The sequence below is a fragment of the Callospermophilus lateralis genome, chromosome 18 (genome assembly GCF_048772815.1).
Source record: "Callospermophilus lateralis isolate mCalLat2 chromosome 18, mCalLat2.hap1, whole genome shotgun sequence".
Lineage (NCBI taxonomy): Eukaryota > Metazoa > Chordata > Mammalia > Rodentia > Sciuridae > Callospermophilus > Callospermophilus lateralis.
Window position 1 is genome coordinate 4,779,325 of NC_135322.1, and position 25,305 is coordinate 4,804,629.

Consider the following 25,305-nt stretch of genomic DNA (forward strand, 5'->3'; position numbering starts at 1 on the left):
CATTGTGATAATCACAGCACAGAAATAAAAAAAAATCAATATAAGTTGTTTAATAAAGAGGACATCGGTAGACTTTTGCTTCCTATCATGTCCAAGATTACATGAAACATATGTCTCATTTCATTGCAAAAGACAAATATTTGATACTGTTCACTGATATTTCCTTCAAAAAACACAGCTAAGGCACAAACATAATATGTAGATAAATAAAAAATGCATGTCACTTGTTTTCTCAATTTAATAAACCAGGATAGCAAGAAAACAAAGAAAGCAGATTTATGGTAAAGATTTCTGCTCTTGTTGCAACTGGTATATGCAGTCTGAAATTTCTATTGGTTACATCTACTTTCCCAAAATCTTGTTGGATGTACAGAAAAGCCAAATATAAGTGCTATACATATGCATATATTCAGGTACACATATGCACACACTATAATAAAAAAGCAATGTGTCTTGATTGTCATTCTTTGAAATATGACTGTGTCACTATTATTGTAATTTGGGAGTACAAATGAAGAAACATAAGAATTGTGCGAAGCCTACAATTTACACATTCCCCTGACATCGGGGGTTTTCCTGTTTCTTATCCAAGGGAGATCAGGCCTGGATGCACTGGAGTTCCTGCTCATGAGCAGAAAGGGGCTGAGAGTTGGGAAACTCCCAGCAACTATTACACCCATCTTTACCAGCAGCCAGTGGGGATTATAAATAAAAATTACACAAATCTGAAAGATGCAGGAAAGTGTGTAAAAAGATGCAAAGGTGCTCACCAGGAGGAGAATGGTTTTGGTGGCTCTGGACTCAGGGGAAGACCTGGGGGAGCTGGTCTTGTGAACATGCTGCATTCTCTGCTTGTGCCTGTGCAGGATGAGCACCATGGAGCTGCTGGCCCAGAGCATGAGCCCCACACACAGGACATCAGGGAAGGTTAGCAATGCTGCATACAGTGATTGTAAGGTTTTGCTAGGATGAACACCAGAACAGTATTCAAAATCTTTCATACTTGTGATATTATTGTTGCTCCTTTTTCCAGTCATTTGTGAAAAAATCATAATACTTATAAGCAGGTACAAAATCCAGCTAAGGAATACGGACAAACCAATGTATTTGGGAGCTTTCACTTTAAGGTCTGAACAACTGGAATTCTCAGGACTAATCTTCATGGCCTGGAAGACACTCAGGAGGCAGGTGCTGCCAATGGACACCCCCCTGCCCACCCTGTGAAGATAGAAAAGCAGCTTGCATCCAAAATCACTGAGGAAATCTTTCACTCCAAAAGCTGCCACTGTCTGGGGAACTCCTTTACACAGGAGAGCTAACAAGTTGGCCACAAACATGTGCTGAAGAATCAAGTCTGTGTGTCTTACCCTGCACCCAGTGAAGTAAAGGACCAGGTAATGGAGGAGAAGAGAGGAATTGCCCAGAGCTCCAACCACAGTCTGGGACAAGAAGATGATTCCTAGAGCCACATCACTGGTTGCCATCCTGCCAGTTCCCTGCTGTCCCAGCCAAAGGATCCTGGAGAGAAACAGGAGGCCTGGGCTGCACGTCTCCTTCAACCAAGATCCAGTACTGCCCACACTTCAGAGTTAACACTCTAAAAACTTACCTAAGGATTTATTTTCACTAGCAGGTTTTAATGAGGTTCATGACTAGTTCAGGCAGGATGTGTATAAATCCTTCTGGTGAAGGCAGCACATGGTGATTCTTGAATCTTCATGACACGACAAAGGGGCTGAGATGACCAGGAGAACTTGTGCACACACATGTTAAGTCTCTGTCCAGATTCATACTCTGATCAGGTGCACAGAGGGGTCTTGAACCTGGCTGAGTGTTTACAAAGAGCATAGCATGAACCATCAAGCTTCTGTAATGGTAATGAGCAGGTTCTTCTATCAATCCAGCTCACATTTACTTCCATTTGTCTATATTCCTATTGTCTTCAAACTATTGCTATTTTTCAACTTTTAATTGTAAAATGTTTTCATTTTTTGGAAATAGTTATTCTATGTACAAGGTCAATTATGAAGGAGCATTTAGATATTTAAATACCTGAAGGTGCACTGAGGGAACTCTAGCCCTGGAGGCACCTGTCCCATGGTCATCGACCTGCAGTGAGGCAGGACTGGCTGCACATAAGGACAGCTACCCCATGACTCATGTAGTTGTATGTTAGGAACATAGCTCTGTGGCCACTGTCACAGAAATTTTGCCTCAATCCCAGGCCATGTCCTAACTCTTGGAATACCAAGAAGTAACGCGTGATTAAAGAGTATGTGTAGAAACAAAATATTCACTTTTTCAGAAGATACAAACATGAGTTAAGTAATACCTAAGAAAAAATATTTCAAAGAAGTAAGATTAGAGAATGATGTTACAATAGAAGCCATCTATGAAAACTGGTATTTATGGCCATTTATTTGTGGCCATTTATTTGTTGCCATTTAAAAGTCAAATACTAGAATTTCTGCATTCATATAAATGCATATATTTAACTTAATTTATTAGGTAGAAAAATTTAGGTTCACATGTATGTTCACATGTATGTTTCTGAACAGATGGTGAAGAGCTTTCCTGCACATTCATACCCTGTTCCACTATCAGATCCCTATGCCACATGGGGCATTCACTACAATCAGAAGATTTTTGACATGGTAAAAATATACAGCTCTTACAGGTAATACTGGTAATCTGTAATAATCTTGTCCACTATTTCCAAACATGTTCCTTTCCATAATATAGAGAAATGGCCTCATTATCCTTGAATTCTTAGGCTTTCAGGATTGCTACAATTACTCTCTCTGTTCACTGCACCATGCTGACAGTCAGAGAAAATGTTCTGCCTGAGCAGTCACCATCAGCTCTCTCTCTGCACAGGACTAAGAAGATTCCTGTCAGCTCCTCCTACTCCACACACAGGCAGGGAGATACTATGCGTCTGGACCTAGAAATCATGAAGATTTAGTGTAGACTTCCTGTGAGGGAAACTGAGCAGCTGGGTGACTTTAAAACAACCTCCTTGTGCACCTTGAAAATCACATTTAATTTTCATTTGCACTAAACCACAGCAATCCCCGTCAGTGAGAATCACATTGAGTTAAACTAGGATCCATGGTGGTTTGTCATTTAGGCTAAGACCCATTTATCTTTGCTACCTAGAGCCATTCTTCATCAACCATTTTAATACTGTGTGGCTCTGGCTTCTGGAGGGCTCAACTGAGTGTCCCCTTTTTGGCTGTGGTCACTTACCCAGACTCTTGATGGGTCTCTTCCCACAGATGCTGCTCTCAGAGTCACCCTGAGTCACTCTCCAGGCTCTTCCTCTCTGCCAGGCTCGTGACCTCAGTGCAGAGGCCTCTCTGACCAACATGTGTGCTGCAGGGAGGCGGCCAGCTCCTGAGATATGGGTCTGTGGCTCTGTGACCTCACCTCCCCTGGGACCTGCAATTACCACTGTGCCAGCAGCAGCAATGGCTGTGCAGCCTGGGGGGACTGAGGACACTGCTGGAAACTTTATCCCAGGTGTCACTTATGAAAAACAATTCTAAACTTTCCTCATAACATGTCTTCAGAGGATATTCTAGTGTTTGGAGAGACTCTTACTTAGCCATGATCCTGGGAGACCAACAGGGTGTCACTTGGAGGGGCTGGGAAGTACTGAGGTCTGTCATAGGAAGGGCTGGCAGTGAGCTTTGCATGTCTTATATTATTTCTTCCTTCCCTGGGAAGATTTCTACCCCAAATCTAGTTGCTTCCTGTTCTTCATTTCAATGAATGGCACCAGACTGAAGGTTTGAGCAGAGAAATGGAAAGAGAGAAAACACATAGAAAGGATATTAACACAGGTACAAGAAAAAGAGAGAACGTGATGCTATTATCACCTTGGAAGCCACCAGATTTATCTGCAAAAAACATGGGAAAATTTATGGACTCGTTTACATATTGAATGTTAATTCATATCATTATTTTGTGAATATATATGCCCTGCCATTATTGACCTCCACTACTGACAGGAGGGAGAAACAGAGCAATATCCCTCAAACAAACAGAATGTAATTCTCCTTCAACAATGACATCAGCAGAATCAGTTTGCCTTTTCTGAGTAAATATTTCTGTAAATACCAGATATTCAAGGGATACTAATATTAATTTGGTAGCCCCGTGGGGTGACCACAGCACAGGAGCCCTTTCATTACTGTACTCCCTCCAGCCCTCCAAGGACAATGTACGCACTGAGGCACCTTAACTAATGCTGTGAGATCTACCATCCAGGTGGAAACCTGTGCTGTGAACAGGTGGGTTTTGGACGGTGACACTCAATGGGAGTGAGACTGAAGTGGTTAAAAGAGTAAGGAAATGAGGAAAGGGTGGACAGGGAAACAAGATGGTAGAGCTCCTGTGATATGGAGGAGAGAGAGTTCAAAAGAGAGAAGGTAGATGCAAAAAAGCCCCAAACTCATTACCCTATCCAGAAAAAGCTCATGGACATGCCTAGGTGTGGGCACACCTGGGGTGAGGAGCCAAGGGACACAAGGACATAGGGTTAACCAGGTAAGTGAGACATGGGGTGCAAGGTCACACAGAAATGAAGATGCTTCTGGGGATGGGGACAGAATACAAAATAATGTTGCAGGTTGCTGAAGGTAAAGCCTCTGAGGTGTTCATAGCTCCACGTGGTGGGAAGTTGTGAACACGGATGGGGGAACAGGGACTGCATTAATTAGTTGTCCAAAACAGCCCCAGAGTGTGACAAAAAAGTGAGTCTATGCAGAGAGAATGGTCCTTGGAGGAGACAAATTAGACAGAGAACAATGAAGGAGCAGGGGAAGGGGGTGGGGAAAGAGCTAATGAGGATGATGGCCCTGGCTGCAGTCACTTTGGAGACTGAATTGGGTGTTGAGGAGGCTGAGAGTTGACCTTGGACATTTGGGTGTGGGGGGCCCAGGGGCCCTGGGGACAGACTGAGGAAATGGAGTTGAGAATACAAGAGAAGAAAGAGCTCTGATGGTGAGTCTTGTTGGGTGAATGGAAGGCAGAAGGGCTGTCCTGAGGCCACTAGGAGAGACATCACTGAGGACCGGATATTAAATATGTCACAACACAGCTGTGTGGGGGTTGGGCGTGGAATGGATTCATGGCTGAGAGGGATGGGGGAGGTTCAGTGTGTGGCTACAGCTCAGAGTGAGGAGCCAAGCCTCCATGAACAGTAGGGTAACAAGCGCTCAGACTCAGCCCTGCTTATGGAGGTGGGACTGACAACTAAATTTGGGTACATTTGTGGTGTACAACATGAGGAGCTGACATGGGAAGACCCTGTGGAGTGATTACCACAAGCCAGTTAATTTACCTACCTACCATGAGATATACTTAACTTGTGTGGGGGACATTGAAGATATCTCAGCAAATAAAAGCACACAACCTTGTCTTGCTAAGTGCAGTTTCTACGTTGCACAGTAGATTCCAGAGTTCATTTATGTGGTAATGGAACTCTGTGCACTTCCAACCATCTCCCCATGTCTCTCACTACGCACCTCTTTACAATATTCATTCCACTCTGTTTCTGTGAAGTTTACTCATTTAGAAGCCACATGAGTGAGATCAAACGGTATTCATTTTTTGTTGTTTGTTTGTTTGTTTTGACTGTGCTGGGGATTGTGCATCTGAGACAAGCACTTTACCAGCTGAGCTATACTACAGCACCTCCAACATTATTCTTATTTGTCATTTCCATGCTGCCCTCCAGGATCATTGGTCAGCACAGTGGCAGGACTTCCCTGGGTAGAAGGCTCAGTACATTCCCCTGCATGTTAATGGATACACCACCTCACCTACACACCTGCACACTCTGGTGGACACCACATCTCACCTTGCTGCTGTCTTTCCTGTCATGAACAGTGCTGCAGTGACCTGAGGTGCAGACATCTTGTTGACTATGAATACTTCCCTTTAGATGCACAGCAGGGAGTCGGATTGCTGCCCCACAGGTGAGTTTTACTCTTCATTTTCAGATGCATCCTCCTGTACTTTTCCATGGTGGGTGTGCCAGGGTACCTGATCTCCCACATAATCTGCCCAAGGTTGACTTGCCCCATATTCCTGTCAATACTCGTTTTCTCTGGTCTTTTTTTGTATTACCCATCCCAACACTTGTGAGGTAATATCTCTTTGTATTTTATGTATTTTACTGATTAGTCACTAAAAGCATAATTAACATACATTCTGGTCACTCTTTCTCTTTGAAAACTATATGTACTCTATATTTGGCCCAAGTTTTGAAAATTATCAATTTTATTGTGCATATTAATGTAGATAACATAACCCCAAAACATACAGAAAAATGGTGACTAAAATAGAACAATTCACTTACCCATTGTCTCTCTTAAATACACATGCATTCCCCCATGTGAAGAACACTAGTCATGTAATTATGTGGTAAAAATCCTATTCAGAATACAGAACCTCTAACATAGTCAGTATATTATACCTGTGATTTCCTTAACTGTTCTATCTGGTAGGATTTCCTATCTGGTAGGATTTTACCCACAGCCATGGGTAGATGAATATTTATATTAATCCCATGTTCTGTGGAGTCACTTTCTTCCTTTAAGAGATTCCCAGCTCTGGCAGAGCTAGTCTTCCCAAAGTTAGGGGCCACCTTGACTATCACTAAACTGCAAATAACAAGCACATCTAACAAATATAATGAGTCCAGTGATTAAAAGGTGTCAAATAGACTAATACAGACAAAAATTGAACTCAAGACCACACAGAAGAATGTGAAAAACACTTGTGGTCACATAGGACCTTTTTTTTTTCAAATATTCTTCATCTGTTCCTCTTTCCCACATCTTGATCTGAACACTCTTCTTGCAGCTCTAGATGCCTAGGGTTTACTAGGTGACCTGAGGACAGGGAAAAAGAAGCAACAGGGACAAAAGCCTATCTCACAGAGAACATTTTTTTTTCAGTAGAGCTCAGATCTCTATTTTTGCAGGTGGTCACAAGAAAGTTCCTCCTGGATCTGCCTCGTCATGATGTCTGTGTTTTCCCCCCCTTAGATTTTTCCAGGAACTGCCTTGTTCTTCTGAGATCCAATGTGCTGTGTTTACCAAGTCCACGTGTATGAAGTGGATTTAGTCTTTGCCAAGATTGGTGTTGAATTTGCTTTTCTGCAAAGGAATTTCCCATTCTTTCTTTCCTGGGTGGAGTTCACTGCTGCCTATGCCTCACTCTGCTCTTTCATGGAGTTTTGGAAGTGCTTTCTCTTCCTTGTAAAAATGGATGACTTTTCCACTTGATGTGGTGTGTCTCACAAGGATTTGTCCAATGTGGCAATGTTAAGAGGTGGTGGGACTTTTTTTTCTATGTACATTAATTTGGGTGTTATTGTGTCTGCAGACACATTAGGAGAGGTTATCAGCAGGATATTAATATTTTCAGGAGACAGACTGAAAATTTTCCAACTTGGATGGGGCTACTACAATCGCTAAGCACCAGAGACTGGGGTAGGTAATGAAAAATACCTAATCCAGTGGCCTGGTACATAATATGTGCCTGCACATATCACTGGACCCAAAGGTTGTAATGGTAAAAAACAACACAGGGCCACATGTGGAGGGTGCCCTTTACAGCTGGCCATGAAGATGGAGTCCCAGCAGTCAGGAAGTGGAGAGAAGCTGGAGTGAAGGTGTGCATGTGTCCTTCAAGGAATATGCAAGGAACACAAGCTGCAAAAGGGAGTACTTTTGAATTCTAGATGGTCTCATGATTGAACAAATGGATAGAACAACCAAGTGCAGAAGAGAGTTTTCTAGAGGATGGCAAAAAGCCTGGGATATGCCACAAGCACATCTCATTTCTGTCAGATGGTAGAGGCCAGTGCTCCAGGGAAGCAGAGGTGGGTGCAGCTGTGTTGGGGAGACCAGTGATGGGAGTTAACAGATGAGGATCTTCCACAGCCTCGTGGCATCTGCAGCACACTCCACCTGCCTCCTTGACACAGAGGTGGGTTCTAGGAAGACCAAGCTGCACCTCACACTTGTCCCCTCAAGTCTAGTCTTATTCTAGGGCAACTAGCTCATTTATACATATGTATATATACCATGTATGTATGTACATGGTCAAATTAATCTTCATGGACACATAAGAAAAGAAAATATTCAGTTCTACTAAAATAAACTTCTTCAAAGTTGCTTGATATGTAGAATTTTTTCAGAACAGAGCTCTGATCCTTATGGAGTGCTAAGTGTGGTATATAGAGAGAAGAATTTCTAAAATATATATCAACTGTTTTAATTCGGGTGTTATTGTGTTGTATAAGAAAATGGAAAGCTACTTTTGAGAGTTATGTAGAAGCTTATTGATTTTAATCTTGGAATGGCTTCAGAGATGTTCTTCATAATAATTAATTGCTTACATTTAATTGTGAGTTAAAAAGTTTATAACAACCATAATTCGCATTTGTCTTCCTGAGGAGAGAAGACCAGCGTATTTGTTTAAGAGTAAAGAACTTGGAAGAAGACTCACTTGATCAAGGAGCATGTGTTAATTCAGGAGAAATGTACTGATTATGTGGTGCCCACAGCCAACACTGGCCTCCTCAATGGAAATGGTGCACTGAGGAAGCAATCTCAATAGAGATGTAGTTCTTGATGTTTAACAACAAAGAGTTTATCCTGCTGCCTAAAACCAGCATAGTTTCTAACTATGGTGTGGCACAGTTTAAGAAATATGATAATTGCTATTTACTATTTTAAAAGTTCTATAAAAATTAGTTTATTACACCAAGAAGGGTCCTCACATGTAACATTTTCCTCTCAATTGAATGTGAGAAATGTAAATTTCATAACAGCGTTCTTTATCCAGATTTTATTCTAGTAAGATTTTGGTTGGGTCAGGGGTTGTGGCTCAGTGGTATAGTGTATGCCTAGCATGCATGAGGCACTGGGTTCAATCCTCGGCACCACACAGAAATAGATGTGGTGACATTGTGTCCACATGAAGCTAAAAAATGCATATTTTAAAAAATGACTCTGGGTTGCCTTCATGTTCAGACTACTAAAAGCATTTTCTTCTTCACAAATATGAAAATAAAACTAGGAGCTCATAAAGGGTTGAAATTCTTATAAATATTTGGTAAACTCTGGTAATATATGCTAAAGGCAAGTAGATGTGAACATAGATTAGAATAATGTGTGTGATTTATTGATACTTATATATAAATATATGTTCGCATATATACATGTTGTGAAGAAACACACGAAAGTACCATAAAAACATGTTGCACATTCCACGTCAGTTCTTATCATGATGTTCCAAACTGAAAGACACTAGCATATTTTATTGATCAGTTTCTGCTGCATATCCAAATGCCTACACAGATACTTTATTAAAAAAGTAAATTTATTGAACTACAGTTCTGGACATTCAGAAGCATGGTGCCAGCATCTGTTCAGCTCTAGTGAGGACCTCACAGCAGGTAAAATCACAAAGGTGGGAGCATGTGCAGAAGAGACCACTGGGCAGAACAGGAAGCAGGGGACACTGGGGACACTGGCACTTGTTGTAGAACAACCAATGTTCTCAACTTTTCAGGGGAAAGAGCAAAATTCTCACTGGGGTGTTGTCTGCCCAAAGGAATACAAGCCACCCTAAATAGCCACCATGAATCTTTAGACCTCAAATAATAAAATTAAAATTTATTAGCAAATAATATCACATAAACACTCAGAGAATTTATTTTCAAAAGCAAAGCCCCTGATAGATCAAGTACACTTGGGTTCTTGAACTGGACAAGAAGAAAATGGCTCTGGTGGTTTATCTAAGGGGGGACCATCAAAGGCAGGGGTAAGGTTTCAAGGGCAGACTCTTGCTTTCTGATGTCTTGAAGTCAGCAGGTTGATTGACATTGGAAGGTCACACCCATCTCAGGGGCTGTGGGGATCTTATTTAGAGCTTATGGTTTAAGTTCACCTGCATCAGGCAGTCTATCCCTGTGAGGGGTGCTCCAGGGAGTTCCCAGTGCCTGACTTATCCCCTCAGGAGGCTTCAATGAGCAACGTAGTTTACACACAGTTCACAGATGGTTTGTGACAGGAAATAATATATTCCATCCTTAACCTTTTTCAAGGTGACCTCCACATGACCAACCATCTTGTACTTCATCTACTTCTCAAGGGTTGTACCACCCAACACATCACACTGGGGCAAAACTTCTAACTCATGGAACTTAGAGGTGGGTGCGTAATTCACATCCAAACCAGAGCACAGGTGCATCAAGGAAAAATGCTAGAATTGTTTGAAATACCTTCAATGAGATTCTATCATCAACAACATGGGAAATAAAAATTTGAAGCTTATGGAATTTTCAAAGTCCTATATAAAACAAGTGATGTTGAATGATTTCATTTATTTAAATTGAAAAAATGGGAAAGTGATCTATGCTGTTAGAAGGCACATACTGGTCACTCTTGTGGAACTTAGAGAAAAGAAGAGTTATTGTTTTACCATGCAGCAGCTTCTTGCACAGGTGTGTTCAGTTCAGGAAAAGTCATTAGAAATAAATGTCAATACATCCATACAAATCTCAAAGTTACATATTGATAATTCAATAATCAGTTATAAAATAAAATTTATTAGTACACAGTGTTGTGAATCAAGATAGACAGTGAATAAAGATTAAATTCTAATTAGCTTATGAAAAAGACATATTGCATTATGAAAATATCAGTGCAGGAACCAATAAATTGTATATACACTGCTTTATAAAAAGAGGATCAGTAGACTTTTTTTTCCCATCATTTCCAAGATTACATGAAACATGTCTCATTTCATTGGAAAAGAAAAACGTTTGAGAGAGTTCACTTTGATATTTTCTTCAAAAGACACAGCTGGGACAAAACCTTAGGAGTAGACAAAGAAAAACTACATTCCATGATAGCAGGAAAATAATAAAAGCATATTTTATGCTGAAAAAATTTACTCTTGTTGTAATTGGTATATTAAATGTGAAATTTATATGTTACATCTGATTTTTCAGAAATTTTGTTGGATGGAGAATAAGATGAATCTTAGTGATCTCCATGTGCTCATACTAAGGTACACACCCACACACACACACACGCTCACACTATAATAAAGAATATATGTGTGTGTTGACTCTCATTCTCCTGAGATGTGACTGTATTACTCTTCTTACAATTTGGGGGTGACAATAAAGAAACATGTAAGAATTATGCAAATGCCTACAATTTACACGTTCCTCCTGACATCAAGGGTTTTTCTATTCCTTGTCCAATAGAGATTGTGGCTGCATACAGTGGAGTCTCTGCTCATGAGCAGAAAGGGGCAGAGAGCTGGGAAACACCCAGCAACCATTGCACCAACCTTTACCAAGAGCCAGTGGGGATTATAAATAACAGTCACACAAATCTGAAAGAGGCAGGAAAGTGTGTAAAAAAACACAAAGGTGCTCACCAGGAGGAGGATGGTTTTGGTGGCTCTGGACTCATGAGAGGACCTGAGGGAGCTGGACCTATGAAGGTGCTGCATTCTCTGCTGGTGCCTGTGCAGGATGAGCACCATGGAGCTGCTGGCCCAGAGCATGAGCCCCACACACAGGAAATCTGGAACTGTTACCAATGCTGCATGCAGAGATCGTAAGATTATATCAGAATCAACAGCAAAACAGTATCCAAGATCTCTCAGGCTAGTGGCATTATTGTTGCTCTTTTTTCCAGTCATAGATGAAATAACAATAATATTTATAAACAAGTACAGTATCCAGCTCAAATATATGACAAAGCCAATGTACTTAGGAACTTTCACTTTAATCTCTGAACAAATTGAATTCTCAGGACTAATTTTGATGGCCTGGAAGACACTCAGGTGGCAGGTGCTGCCAAAGGACATCCCCCTGCCCACCCTGTGAAGATAGAAAAACAGCTTGCATTCAAAATCACTGAGGAAACCTTTCATTCCAAAAGCTTCCAGTGTCTGGGGAACTCCTCTACACAGGAGAGTTAACAAGTTGGCCACAAACAAGTGCTGAAGAATCAAGTCTGTGTTCCTTACTCTTACCCCAGTGAAGTAAAGGACCAGGGAATGGAGGAGAAGAGAGGAATTACCCAGAGCTCCAACCACAGTCTGTGACAAGAAGATAAATCTTAAAGCCACATCACTGACTACCATCCTGCCAGTTCCCTGCTGTCCCAGCCAAAGGGTCCTGCAGGGAAACAGGAGACCTGTGCTGCACATGTCTTGTCAACCAAAATCCAGTGTTGCCCACACTCCAGAGTTACCACTGTGGAAACTTACCTAAGACTTTATTTTCACTAGCAGGTTTTAATGGGGTTTGTATGGAGAGTCAAGTCATGAAGTGTGGGTAAAACCTGTTGTGAAGGAAGCACATGTGGCTCATCTTCATGATATGAGGCAGGTGCTGAGATGAGTTTCCTGATGACCAGGAGAACTTGTGCACAGAGATGTTAAGTCTCTGTCCAGATCACACTCTGATCAGGTGTACAGAGGGGTCTTGAACCTGGCTGAGTGTTTACAGAGAGCCCAGCAAGAACCATCGAGCTTTCCTAAAGGTCGTGAGCAGGTTCTTCTATCAATCCAGCTCATATTTTCTTCCATTTGTCTATATTCCTATTGTCTTCAAAATAGTGGTAGTCTTAAACTATTCATTGTAAAATGTTCCCATTTTCTCTGAAGTATTAATTCTATGTGCAAGGTCACTCATGAAGGAACATTTAGATATTGATTTAATGACTGCAGATGCACTGAGGGAACCTCAGCACTGCAGGCACCTGTGCCATGGTGAGTCCCATGCAGGGAGGCAGGACTGACTCCACATCAGGACAGCTCCCCATGACTCATATGGTGGATTTTTAGGAACACAAGCTCTAGGGCCCTATCTCAGGAATTTTGCCACATTCCCAGGTGAAGTTCTAAGTCTTGGGATACAAAGAAATAACACATGATTAAAGAGTATAGTGTAGAAACAAAATATTCACTTCTTAAGAAGATACAGAATTGAGTTAGTTAATACCTATGAAAAAAATTTCAATAAAGAAAATTAGTAAATGATATTACAATAGGAGCCATCCATGAAAACTGGTATGTGTGAGTATTTAAAACTTGAAATACTAGAATTTCTGCATTCATTTGAATGCAAATATTTAACAAAAATTTTAGATAGAAAAATTTAGGTTCACATTTTACTGAACACACAGTGAAGAGATTTTATATGTCCCCTGCACATTCATACCCTGCTCCACTATCAGATTCCTATGCCACATGGTGAATTCACTACAATCAGAAGATATCCCATATGCTAAAAATATAAAGCTCTTACAGGTGGTAATAGAATTCTATAATATTCTTGTCCATGTTTTCATACATGTTTCTTTCTATAGTACAGAGAAATGGACTCACTATCCTTGAATTATGATGCTTTCAGGATTGGTACAATTACTATCCTCATTGGCTGCACCATGCTGAGAGTCAGAGAAAATGTTCTGCTCGAACAGTCACCATCAACTCTCTCTCTGAGCAGGATTAAGAAGATTCCTGTGAGCTCCTCCTACTCCACACACAGGCAGAGAGATACTATAAGACTGGACCTAGAAATCATGAAGATTTAGTGTAGACTTCCTGTAAGGAAACTGAGCAGCTGAGTGACTTTAAAACAACCTCCTTGTGCACCTTGAAAATCACATTTAATTTTCACTTGCACTAAACCACAGCAATCCCTGTCAGTAAGAATCACATTGAGTTAAACTAGGATCCATGGTGGCTTGGCATTTAAGCTAGGTCCCATTTATCTTTGCTACCTAGAGCTATTCTTCATCAACAATTTTAATACTGTGTGGCTCTGGCTTCTGGAGGGTTCAACCGAGTGTCCCCTTTTCAGCTGTGGTCACTTACCCAGACTCTTGATGGGTCTCTTCCCACAGATGCTGCTCTCACACTTACCTTGAGTCACTCTCCAGGCTCTTCCTCTCTGCCAGGATGGTGACCTCAGTGCAGAGGCCTCTCTGACCAAGACGTGTGCTGCAGGGAGGCGGCCAGCTCCTGAGATATGGGTCTGTGGCTCTGTGACCTCACCTCCCCTGGGACCTGCAATTACCACTGTGCCAGCAGCAGCAATGGCTGTGCAGGCTGGGGGGCTGAGGACACTGCTGGAAACTTTCTCCCCAGGTGTCACTTATGAAAAACAATTCTAAACTTTCCTCATAACATGTCTTCAGAGGATATTCTAGTGTTTGGAGAGACTCTTACTTATCCATGATCCTGGGAGACCAACAGGGTATCACTTGGAGGGGTTGGGAAGTACTGAGGTCTGTCACATGAAGGGCTGGCCGTGAGCTTTGCATGTCTCATATTATTGATTCCTTCCCTGGGAAGAGTTTTATCCCAAATTTAGTTGCTTCCTGTTCTTCATTTAAATTAATTACACCAGAATGAAGGTATAAGCAGAGAAATTGAAAATAGAGAAAACACATAGGAAGGATATTAACACAAGTAGAAGAAAAAGTATAGATGCTAGTAGTTCACCTTGGAAGTGACCAGATTCATCTGCACAAAATGAATATAAATTCATTGGATACACTTATGTAATTGAATGTTAATTTATATTCTACTTTGTGAAGAAATACGCCCTGCCATTATTGACCTCCACTACTGACAGGAATGAGAAACAGAACAATATCCCTCAAACAGAATGAAATAAAAGTCTCCTTTAACAATGACATCAGCAGGATCTGTATTACTAATCTGAGCCAAGATTTATGTAATATCAAATCAAATATTAATATTACTAATTAATATTATTAATATTAATTCCTAATTAATTATAAATTATTTAGATTGGAATTAATAATTACTAATATTAATTCAGTAGCCCAACAGGGTGACCACAGCACAGGAGCCCTTTCAGTTACTGTACTCCCTCCAGCCCTGCAAGGACAATATATTCACTGAGGCACCTTAACTAATGCTGTGAGATTTATCATCCAGTTGAAAACCTGTGGTATGAAACAGGTGGGTCTTGGGCAGTGACACTCAATGTGGATTAGATTGAAGTGGTTAAAAGAATAAGGACATGAGAAAATGGTGGACAGGGAAACAAGATGGTAGAGCTCCTGTGATATGGAGGAGAGAGAGTTCAAAAGAGAGAAGGTAGATGCAGCAAAGGAAAAAACTCATTACCTATCCAGAAAAAACTCATGGACATGCCTAGGTGTGGACACACCTGGGGTGAGGAGCCAAGGGAGACAAGGACATAGGGTTAACCAGGTAAGTGAGACATGGGGTGCATGGTCACACAGGAATGAAGATGTTTCTGGGGATGGGGACAGAATACAAAATAATGTTGCAGGTTGCTGGATGCAAAGCCTCTGAGGTGTTCATAGCTACACCTGGTTTGGAAGTTGTGAACACAGCTGGGGGACAGGGACTGTATTAATTAGTTGTCCAAAACAGCCCCAGAGTGTGACAAAAAAAGTGAGTCTATGCAGAGAGAATGGGCCTTGGAGGAGACAAATTATACAGAGATCAATGAAAGAGCAGGGGAAGGTGGTGGGGAAAGAGCTAAGGGGGCCATGAGGCTAAAAGTGGAAGGAAACACAAATGTAAATGTGTACACTTCTAGATTTCAGGACTAATATGAGTCCCCACAACCATGTGGTGTAACTGAGTGACAGAAAAGACACCCGTGAAACAGGGAAAGTGTCTTGATTGAGGACCAGGCACTTTGTCTGCAGCAAGTGCATATGGTTAATTGGTCATGCAGGGAAATTCTCAGGGAGATACAAAACAAAAAACAAACACACCATTTTACCTTTAAACCAAGTTCTGGGATGGCTGCTTGTGCTCTCTGCATCAAGCTTCCTGGGTGGGGGGGGACTTGAGGTTCTACTGGAAAGGCTAGAAAGAGAGAGAGAATGCTTGGAAGTGGGTTTTATTGGGGAACTCTGAATGCTGGGGAAAATCCCGTCCAATGAAAGTCAAGTGGGGCAGTGTTGCAAGGTCAGGTGATGTGATTGGGTCCCTGGGGTAGTGGAGAGACATGCTTCTGCCGCAGTCTCTGGCTGGGCACAAATCACGAGTCTCCACACAGCTTGTAGATTCAAACAGCAATTCTTTATTCCCGAACTCACACCGGCCGTCTACAAACACGTTCTGGGGGAATCCAGGTTCTCTGCCCAAATCCAATCCGCCCAAATCCACTCCTGCCTAAATCCACTCCGCATGGGCTTCTGTCTCCCAAAATATACTGTCTGACCCTAAGCACTCAAGAGGAACTCAGCAGCAGGATACGCCCTATTCCAAAAGAGGAACACCCTAATCTCCTATTACTAAACCGCCCTATTCTAAAGGGGAAACACCCTACTCTCCTATTATGCTAAACTGCCCTATTCTAAAGGGGGAACACCCTAAACACGGATCCTGCCCTGGTCCTTGAGCAAGGTCACCTTTCAGAAGTCCTTCCACTAGACAGCATGGGAGTAAGCTGGCAAGGAATTTGTCATACCTACTTGGCTGATGGCTCCCAGCATCTCCCCCCTTCTGATTAATTAAACAACAAGTAATGTGGCTTAAGGACCGTGCCTGGTAGGTTGTCCAGTTCAACATATGGCTCTTACCCGTCATCGGAAAACTGACCTTTAGGTAACTGACCTTTAGGCGTCAGCCTCCTGTCTTAGGTTGATACCATTGCAACTGGATCATACCCGTCACTGACTACCGGTCCAGCATACAGCCATACTTGTGGATAGGTCTATGCACCAGTGGGGGGGTGAGGTTCTTTGCCTCACCTCTGTTGGCCCCCAAATTTGGCCTTGGTGCCAGTGGGGGAGTGAGGTTAATGTGGCTTAAGGACCGCGCCTGGTAGGTTGTCCAATTCAACATATGGCTCTTACCCGTCATCGGAAAACTGACCTTTAGGTAACTGACCTTTAGGCGTCAGCCTCCTGTCTTAGGTTGATACCATTGCAATTGGATCATACCCGTCACTGACTGCCGGTCCAGCATATAGCCATTGGCCCCCAAATTTAGACCATCACTAGCAGAAGGGAGGAGGATACAGAAATGCCACGACACCAAGCCAATTGACAGTTACCTACTTGGCTGATGGCTCCCAGCATGCTTCCACATGGACACCATTCTGGAACCCAAGAAGTGTGGGGAAGTCCTTCCGCATTTCTGCTACTTGGACACCTCAAAATACCCAGCCGGGGAGTAACTCAATCCATGCCAGGTTGACCTCCCACATATTCTCCCTTCTTTCTTTGAAAAGCAGGTGATTATTTACTCTTGGGTCCCTGAATTCTGGCTTTGAAGGTTCAACATCCTATAATTACAACACAAAAGAGAATTAACAGGAAAGAGAACAATGGAAAAATATACCAGGCAGAGTGTATAAGAATGTTTCTGGGGTTAAAGCCATTTAATTCTTTTAATACTTGATTAGCTAAGGAAGAAGGATCTGAAAAATCAGCTTTATTATTCTGTATATCCTGAATATGATGATGGAGCTCCAAAAGATCCAAGTTGTTATTATTATTTTGCCAAATACCCAATAAATGGTTTTTAACCTTCTCTCAATCCCACAGGAAGGTATTGTACTTGGCGGCTGTAACACACACATTTAAGTGTTTCTTTAAATATTAGAGCCAAAAGCTCATTACTTATAGTTATGACAGTTGCCTCTAAGGCATTTAACTTAGTCTCAATCTTTTCATCAATATTTATTTGATTGTGAAGAGCCTTGGAAGTATTCTGAGCCAAATTATTAAGAAAATGGCATGTTGAATATTTTGAGACACAGACACTAAAGCTGTGACTGTTGAGGCAATAAAGGAAACCAAGGCAACAACTCCCACTATTATAAGTCCAATGGCACGTTTAGATCTCACTAGCTGGGCATGTATTTGTTGTAAAACTTGAAACCAGCATCAGTGTACCATGGCTCTGAAATATTCTCTGACAATAACACAAAAGAATGCTGATCGAGTATCAGCACTCCTTTTTCTCTATTATATCTGGTAATACAATTAGTTAGATTACATTTGTCACATGTTACTATATATCTATCATCTGCCCATTTCACTTTTACATTTCCAATAATTAAAACATAAGGAGATTGAACACAGGCTCATAAGCCATAACAATAACCTTCTTTACAGTTCTTTTCAACAAATCCCGGTAAAGGCTTGTTGTAAAATGTAAAAATTCTGAGGCAGCAATTAGGTGCCAAACATCCTTTTGAACACCACCTTCACTGTAGGTCAAAGTATTGCTAAGAAATCTTACAGGGGTCACTCTGGGCCATCTTCTTCTTCTTTCAAAATCTCTTCCTTTTGAGGAAAGTCTTCTCTGTGTCAATCCTCAGTACTTTGAATCTTGGTTCTATTTCCTCCATGTCTGATTGTGCGTTCAGGCACCCAAATAGGATGGAAAGCACCTTCTGGAAAAATACAAGAGTGACCTCTTCCCCCCATAGTCACTGGATCTGGTCTTTCCCATTGATCAGTCTGTAAGTCTTTCCACCAAACTCGGCCTAAAGGATCTGTTGCTGTGGAAGACAGAGGTCGCTCAGCTGCAGTGTGACCTTCTAAGTCACAATTTAAAAAATTTAAAAGAAACAGAGCCTGATTGAAGTTATTTGGGGGAGTCATAATCCTGTCCCTACCCTTTAATTTCTGTAACTGCAGCTTAATAGTTAAATGAGCTCATTCTACAATGGCTTGACCTTGAGGATTTTAAGGAATACCTGTTTATGGTCAATCCAAAATTCTTCAAAATTGTTGAAAAGAATAGTTTACATAAGCCGGTACATTATACATTTTAATCTGTTAAGGACATCCTAATACTGCAAAAGCGGCTAGGGAATGGAAAATAACATGCTGAGCATTTTTTTTTTTGTATGAGCTATAGCAAAAATAAATCTAGAATAAGTATCTACAATTACATGGACATAACACTCTTTACCAAATTGAGAAACGTGAGTTACATCCATTTGCCATAATTAATTTGGTTTTAATCCATGGGGATTTACCCCTTATGGCAGATATGGAGTGTGTATAACACACTTGGGGTAATGATTACAATTTGCAAGCATTATCTCTGGTAATATTATTTTTTTACATAAACTAGAAGCATTTTGATGTTGTAAAGAATGAGAGACTTGTGCACAATCATACAAAGACATTTGCTGACAAATAGCTACTAGTTTATCAATGTTGTCATTACCTGAAGTCAGAGGTCCTTGAAGATTAGTATGAGCCCATATGTGGCCTATAAAATGTGGCTGCTTCTGCATTTACACTGCCCTTTGTAGGTTACAAAATAAGATAAATAACGTGTGTGAGGATGTATACCCAACAACTCAAGTTTCAATATTTTTGGTAACTCTGACTGCATATAAGCTGTCAGAACAAATGTTAATAGGCTCATTTGCAAAATAACCTAAGGCACAAATGAAAGCTTGTAGCTCTGTTCTTTTGGGCAGAAGCATATGAGGTTTGTATTACCTCTGTATGAACACAACTCTAAAAACTTTCTTTACCTGAATTTGAGCCATCAGTGAACACTGTTAGGCATCATCTATTGGTTGGGCACATAAAATCTATGGAAAAATAAATGGCATTATTAATGCAAATTGAATAATTTTATCATGTGGATAAAGACTTTCTACCTGACCAGGAAAATCAGCAAATGCTACCTTCCATAAAACAGAAACTTGAAAAAGCCAATTGTTCTGTGGAACAGAAAATGGAATGATTATAATATCAGGGTCTGATCCAACTAGTTGTAAAACTCTTGTTCTGCCTTTTATTACTAATTGAGCAATAGAGTCATGAAAAAGAATTAATGTCTTTGGGGGAGAGTGGGCTAAGTTAATCCACTCACCAACTCCTGATATTTGCCATATAGCTCCTGTGGGAGCATAAACAATTGGAAATATTAATAAATACACCAGCTCTTGAGAATTGATTCAGGTAAGCTGTGTATTTTTAATTGCAATTTCAACCTTTTTCAAGGCTGCTCTACCCTCTATTGTTACCTAAAGAGGAGAAGTTGGAGAAGGATCTCCTTGAAATAACTGGAATAAAGGACTTAAATCAGAACTAGTTAGCTTTAAGAATGGCCTTAGCCAATTATTATCTCCTAATAATTTTTAAAAATCATTAAGGGTATGTAACTCCTTAACTCTTATCTGTAAGTTTTGAGGATGAATTGTACGTCCTTCAATTACATGGCCCAAATATTGAAAAGGAGGCACCTTTGGCACCTTTTGAGGTGCAATGCACAAACCCATTGCTGTAAGTGAAGTCTCTTCTTGGGTAAAAATTTTTGAAAGTACTTCTGGATTAGCATAAGCTAATAATATTTCATCCATAAAATGAATAATATATGCCTCAGGAAAATTATGTCTTAGAGGCGTTATTGCCTGAGCTACAAAGTTTTGACATAAAGTTGAACTATTAGGCATTCCCTGAGGCAATACCTTCCAGCAATATCTCTTAACTGGCTTTTAAAAATTTATTGCTGGGACACTGAAAGCAAATTTTTCACAATCCTCAGTGTGTAATTTTATAGAAAAGAATCTTTCAGTTCTATTACCATTAAGCTATAATCCAAAGGAATAGCTCTGGGGGAAGGAAGTCAGGCTGCAATGGTCCCATAGGCTGAATTGCATAATATATTGCCCTTAGGTCCTGTAATAAACTCCAACTACCTGATTTTTTCTTAATAACAAAAATGGGGGTCGCCTCTACCACAGCCTTCCGAGAGGAGCTGGGGGAGGATGGTGGCCCGCGAGGCTCGTCGAAGACAATGTGGCAGTGCCATAGTGACAGCCACAGGGCCTCATGCATGGCAGGGCAGTCTGGGTTTTGGCCTCCCCCAGGTTCCCTGGAAGCAGGCCAGAGTCCAGTTCGGAACGGCAGTAGCAGCAGAGGCGGAGGCTTTATTGCATCTCTCTACCCTTTAGCCTGAGCCAAGGGAGGCCAGGCAGCCCGGGTGGCTGGAGGGGGTCCACTGCCCGAGAATGGGAATTCACTTCACCAGGAGATGGAGACTGTTCAATCACCAGGGCAACCGACTTGTGTTACAAGAAGATGAGATTCTTCTGGTATGAGTCTCTTCTGCCATCTGCATTATCTCAGTATCTCTTGAGTTTTTGCAGAGTGGTTTTGTTCTGAGCAGTTTTACCTTGCTTATCACATTCAGCATGGGGCCAGAGCACAAAGTTATCATTGTTGGACTGGACAATGCAGGAAAAACTACCATCCTTTACCAATTTTCTATGAATGAAGTTGTACATACATCCCTTACAATAGGAAGTAATGTAGAAGAGATAGTGATTAATAATACACGTTTCCTACTGTGGGATATTGGTGGTCAAGAATCTCTTCGTTCTTCCTGGAATATTTATTATACTAACACGGAGTTTGTAATAGTAGTTGTGGACAGTACAGACAGAGAGAGGATTTCTGTAACTAGAGAAGAACTCTACAAAATGTTAGCACGTGAGGACCTAAGAGAAGCTGGATTACTGATTTTTGCTAATAAACAAGACATTAAAGAATGCATGAGTGTAGCAGAAATCTCCCAGTTTTTGAAGCTAACTTCCATTAAAGATCATCAGTGGCATATCCAGGCATGTTGTGCTCTTACTGGCGAGGGATTATGCCAAGGACTTGAATGGATAATATCACGACTTAAGATTAGATGATCTCTACTGACCTCTTCTCATAGACTTTGTATAAACAAAGTGCTGGACTTTACATGAAAGCTACAAAAATTAATGGTTTGGATATATTTAAAATAAACTGATTTAAATTTTTTTTCTATAAGAAGAAAAATTAAGACCACTTATTTGAAAACAAGATGAAGTCTCTCCTTCCAATTAGCTTTCTCATTAGTTCCTTCCAAAGTACTTTATTAAAGCTATGATTGACATTTTTCTCAAGGAATCCTCTCAGGGCAATGTATAGCCTGTGGTAAGTACAAAGGGAGAGGAAGAAGTTTTGAACTTTAAGAGCTTTATTATCAGTATACCCCTCCCCAACTAAATGTTGTTCTCATTTTGTTCCACTAAGTCAAAATACAAATCAGCACAGATACTGTTTCCAATATTTTAAATGTTATATTAGTTATGAAAAAAAGTATTTTACTTAAGGTTGTGTATGTATTATGTATATACCTCAAGTTCAAGTTAATGGCTTTGATTTGTGTTCTAAAGAAAAGCAAATAACGCAAAAATTAGTAATATCCTTAGTTATTACCCTAATGAGATAAGTACTGGCATTGGTATTAAGTGCCATTTTATACTTTTCTTGTATGTTTTTGGAATTGTACTAATCAAACGTTCACTATCCCCCAATCATTGAGCTGCTCTTAAGAAAAAAAAAGATACAGGAAAAAGCTTGACATTGTATACCTATTTTTGTTGATCAGTAACCCACATAGAAACGTGTAATCCAACTAAGTAAAATATCTGTCAAATTTTTGGCTTACCCAATTGACAGAATTGCACAGTGGAGCATTTATAAGATTAATCCTTGTATTGGTCTAAATTATTGAATAGATTATTAATCCACTTACAAATTAATCATAAATTGCAATTAAAACTATCAAGTGATTTCTTCTTAATTAAAATCTATTGTGTGAAACATGTCTACCCAAAGAGGTAACATTCTATAAATATTATTAAACAATTAGCTACAGTCTTTTTAAGTATAAAATTATGTATGTCAAGCTGTTAAAATGAGAGTACAATAATGCATAAAAAATTTCTGAGCAACATTTTAATTTTTTAAATTTGCATATTTCTTATTTTAGGATTTGGAATTCTTTTGAGGTTTATTTTTGTTGTTGTTGTTGTTGTTCTTAAGCTTTCTTTCACCATGTAAATGCATTATTTAACAATTAATAGTGTTAATTTTTTTAATGCTGTTGGCTGGAAAACTGATTGGTGTATGATATATTATTTGTACTAAGAAATAACTTGACCAAAATACCTTTTGTTTGCTTAGGTTTCTTTCTTTCTTTCTTATTTTTAATGTCTGAAAATTGAAGGTATTTTTGTCATAATTGTATAGGGAATTATCCTGTATTAAAATATATACTCTATTTGTATATCTTTTATGCCCTGAAAATTTGAAGGTTAATCCACACTGGCATGTTTTAGAATATTCAAAAACAGAAATTACTTTTAATACCAACCTTTTAAATTTTATGAAGATTTTTGCAGGAATAATGGCATTGACAAAACTGAAAATTTCTTTCTATGAAATATAAAATGCTCAGTAACTAAATTCAAGTTGGGTGTGGTATATCAGTGTTAACTTTGGATGTTTTATGTTTTATATTTATGTTGCACTGTTCAAAATGCAAATATAACTTTTAATACATGTCATGCTTTTACAAAAGTAAATTCTAAATTACTAAGCTTTGTCCATATGTACTCATACTTTTGGAATTACTTGTTGTATATTAAAAATTCCCTTAAAAAAACAATTCTATTTTGCAGTTTCATCAGAAACAAATATCCTTTAATAGAGTCCCAAAATCTACACTTTTTGTCCTTTTTATTTTTTAATTTGAATAATCATGTAATTATCCTTGGATTGCTGTCCTGCCAATACAATACAGATACATTCACTTGTAAAAAAAAAATGGGGGTATCCCAAGAGCTAAGTGTTGGTTCTATATGACCAGCTGAAAGCTGTTCCTCACCAACATATGAATTATGTTAGATTTCTCCCCTGGGAAGGGCCAACAAGAAATCAATATAGGCTCTTCTCCGAGCCAAGTGATCTTTTCTGCTGTCTTCTGGGTTGGGGAGACACTCAGGGCCCCGAATAAGAATTTTGGTCTGGAGCATTTACTGATCTCTGTCAAGGAGACTGGTTTGTAAGCAGATATTCATCCTTTAAATTCCTTTAACTATCCCTAAGGAGGAAATCCTTGATTAAATTCCTCAAATGACCTCATAGAATTTGGAGTTATCAATAATAATCCTAATTTGCTTAGTACATCCCTTCCCCATAAGTTTACTGGTAAAGAATCTAAGACATATAGCTTAAGAACTCCACTATTTCCATCTTGGTCCTCCCAGCAAAGATATTGGGTGCTCTGAGCAGGCTGTGAAATCTGTCCTATTCCTTCTAAATTGGCTGGTGCTATATGTAGAGGCCAGGTTTTAGGACAGAATTGGTGAGACAATATGGACCTGTCTGCTCCAGTGTCTATCACCCCTTTGAATCTTTTATGATTATTTTTAAGTTCCAGTAGGGGGCACTCCTGTCTCACTAATTGGTTCAGTACACTCTGTCCGTGGGCCTGGGAGTTGAGGTTTTATCCAACAATTGGTGGAATTACATGGTAAAATAATCAATTGAGCTATTGTATTCTTAGTAGAAGCTGGGATGGCATAGTCTGATTTTACAGTAACTGTTATGTCACCTCTACAATAAGAATCCATAACTCCTGGTAATACCTGGATTGCCTGGTTTAAGTTGCTATGACCCAAAATTAATCCTCAACTCCCTGCAGGCAGCAGCCCACAAACTGGTAGAAATTTGCTGTTGTCCCATTCCAGGTGTTAAGTCAATCACCATGGATGGTCATAGAAGGTTTGCCTGCGTGGATCGTGCTGTGCCATGGCTGGCAGCGATGATGTCAGGCCCTGTGACCTCTCTTCCATTTTTCCTATTTTTTTAGACATTAGAGGGGCAAACCAGAAGTTTTTTGACTCCCTATTAGGCGGAAGTGGAGGCCAAGATGGAGGCGGACTGACACCATATTGATCCATCTCCTCTCCTGTCACGTGGCCTCTTGCCCTATGATGGTGCTGACACAGATCGGGAAGAACCCTGGCCTTGTAGCATCAAGACTGGCAGTCTCATGCAAAATGACGATTTCTCCAGCAATTAAAACACCGCCCTTGGGATTGGCGTACCTGCTGCTGCAGTTGTAATGCCTGCTTTAAAGCGGCTGCAAGGGTAAAGCCTTGTAATTGAGTTGGGCCAATATCCAAGCACAGGAGAAAGAATTCTGAAACTTTCCCTTTCTTCCTACGGGGTCTGACAATGTCCTGACAAAGTTTATTTGCATTTTCAAATGCTAACTGCTTAGCCATAAATTCACAAGTGCCTGGAGCCCCAATCGACCTATTGAGTGTTTGATACAGAAGGTCCAAAAAGTCCCAGTAAAGTTCCTCTGCCCCTTGTTTTATCTTAGTTAAAACTAAATTAGACTGGTCCTGGGAATTAATTTGTCACTATGTGA

At 40.3% G+C, this 25,305-nt stretch overlaps 2 protein-coding genes across 2 annotated transcripts; one reads left to right on the forward strand and one right to left on the reverse strand.

Moving 5' to 3' along the window:
• Window positions 1-539: 539 nt before the first annotated feature.
• Window positions 540-1,484, reverse strand: LOC143384259 (vomeronasal type-1 receptor 4-like). Its single transcript, XM_076839304.1, has one exon. The coding sequence runs from the start codon at window positions 1,482-1,484 to the stop codon at window positions 540-542; it is 945 nt and encodes a 314-aa protein (XP_076695419.1).
• Window positions 1,485-21,058: 19,574 nt separating this feature from the next.
• Window positions 21,059-21,745, forward strand: LOC143383754 (ADP-ribosylation factor-like protein 5A). Its single transcript, XM_076838653.1, has 2 exons — window positions 21,059-21,104; window positions 21,252-21,745. The coding sequence occupies exons 1-2, from the start codon at window positions 21,059-21,061 to the stop codon at window positions 21,743-21,745; spliced, it is 540 nt and encodes a 179-aa protein (XP_076694768.1).
• The last annotated feature ends 3,560 nt before the right edge of the window (window positions 21,746-25,305 follow it).

Coding starts and splice junctions, on each gene's coding strand:
- LOC143384259 (XM_076839304.1), bottom strand. CDS start 1,484: ATGGCAACCAGTGATGTGGCTCTAGGAATCATCTTCTTGTCCCAGACT.
- LOC143383754 (XM_076838653.1), top strand. CDS start 21,059: ATGGGAATTCACTTCACCAGGAGATGGAGACTGTTCAATCACCAGG. Junction 21,105..21,251: donor GAGACTGTTCAATCACCAGG/GCAACCGACTTG, acceptor GCATGGGGCCAG/AGCACAAAGTTATCATTGTT.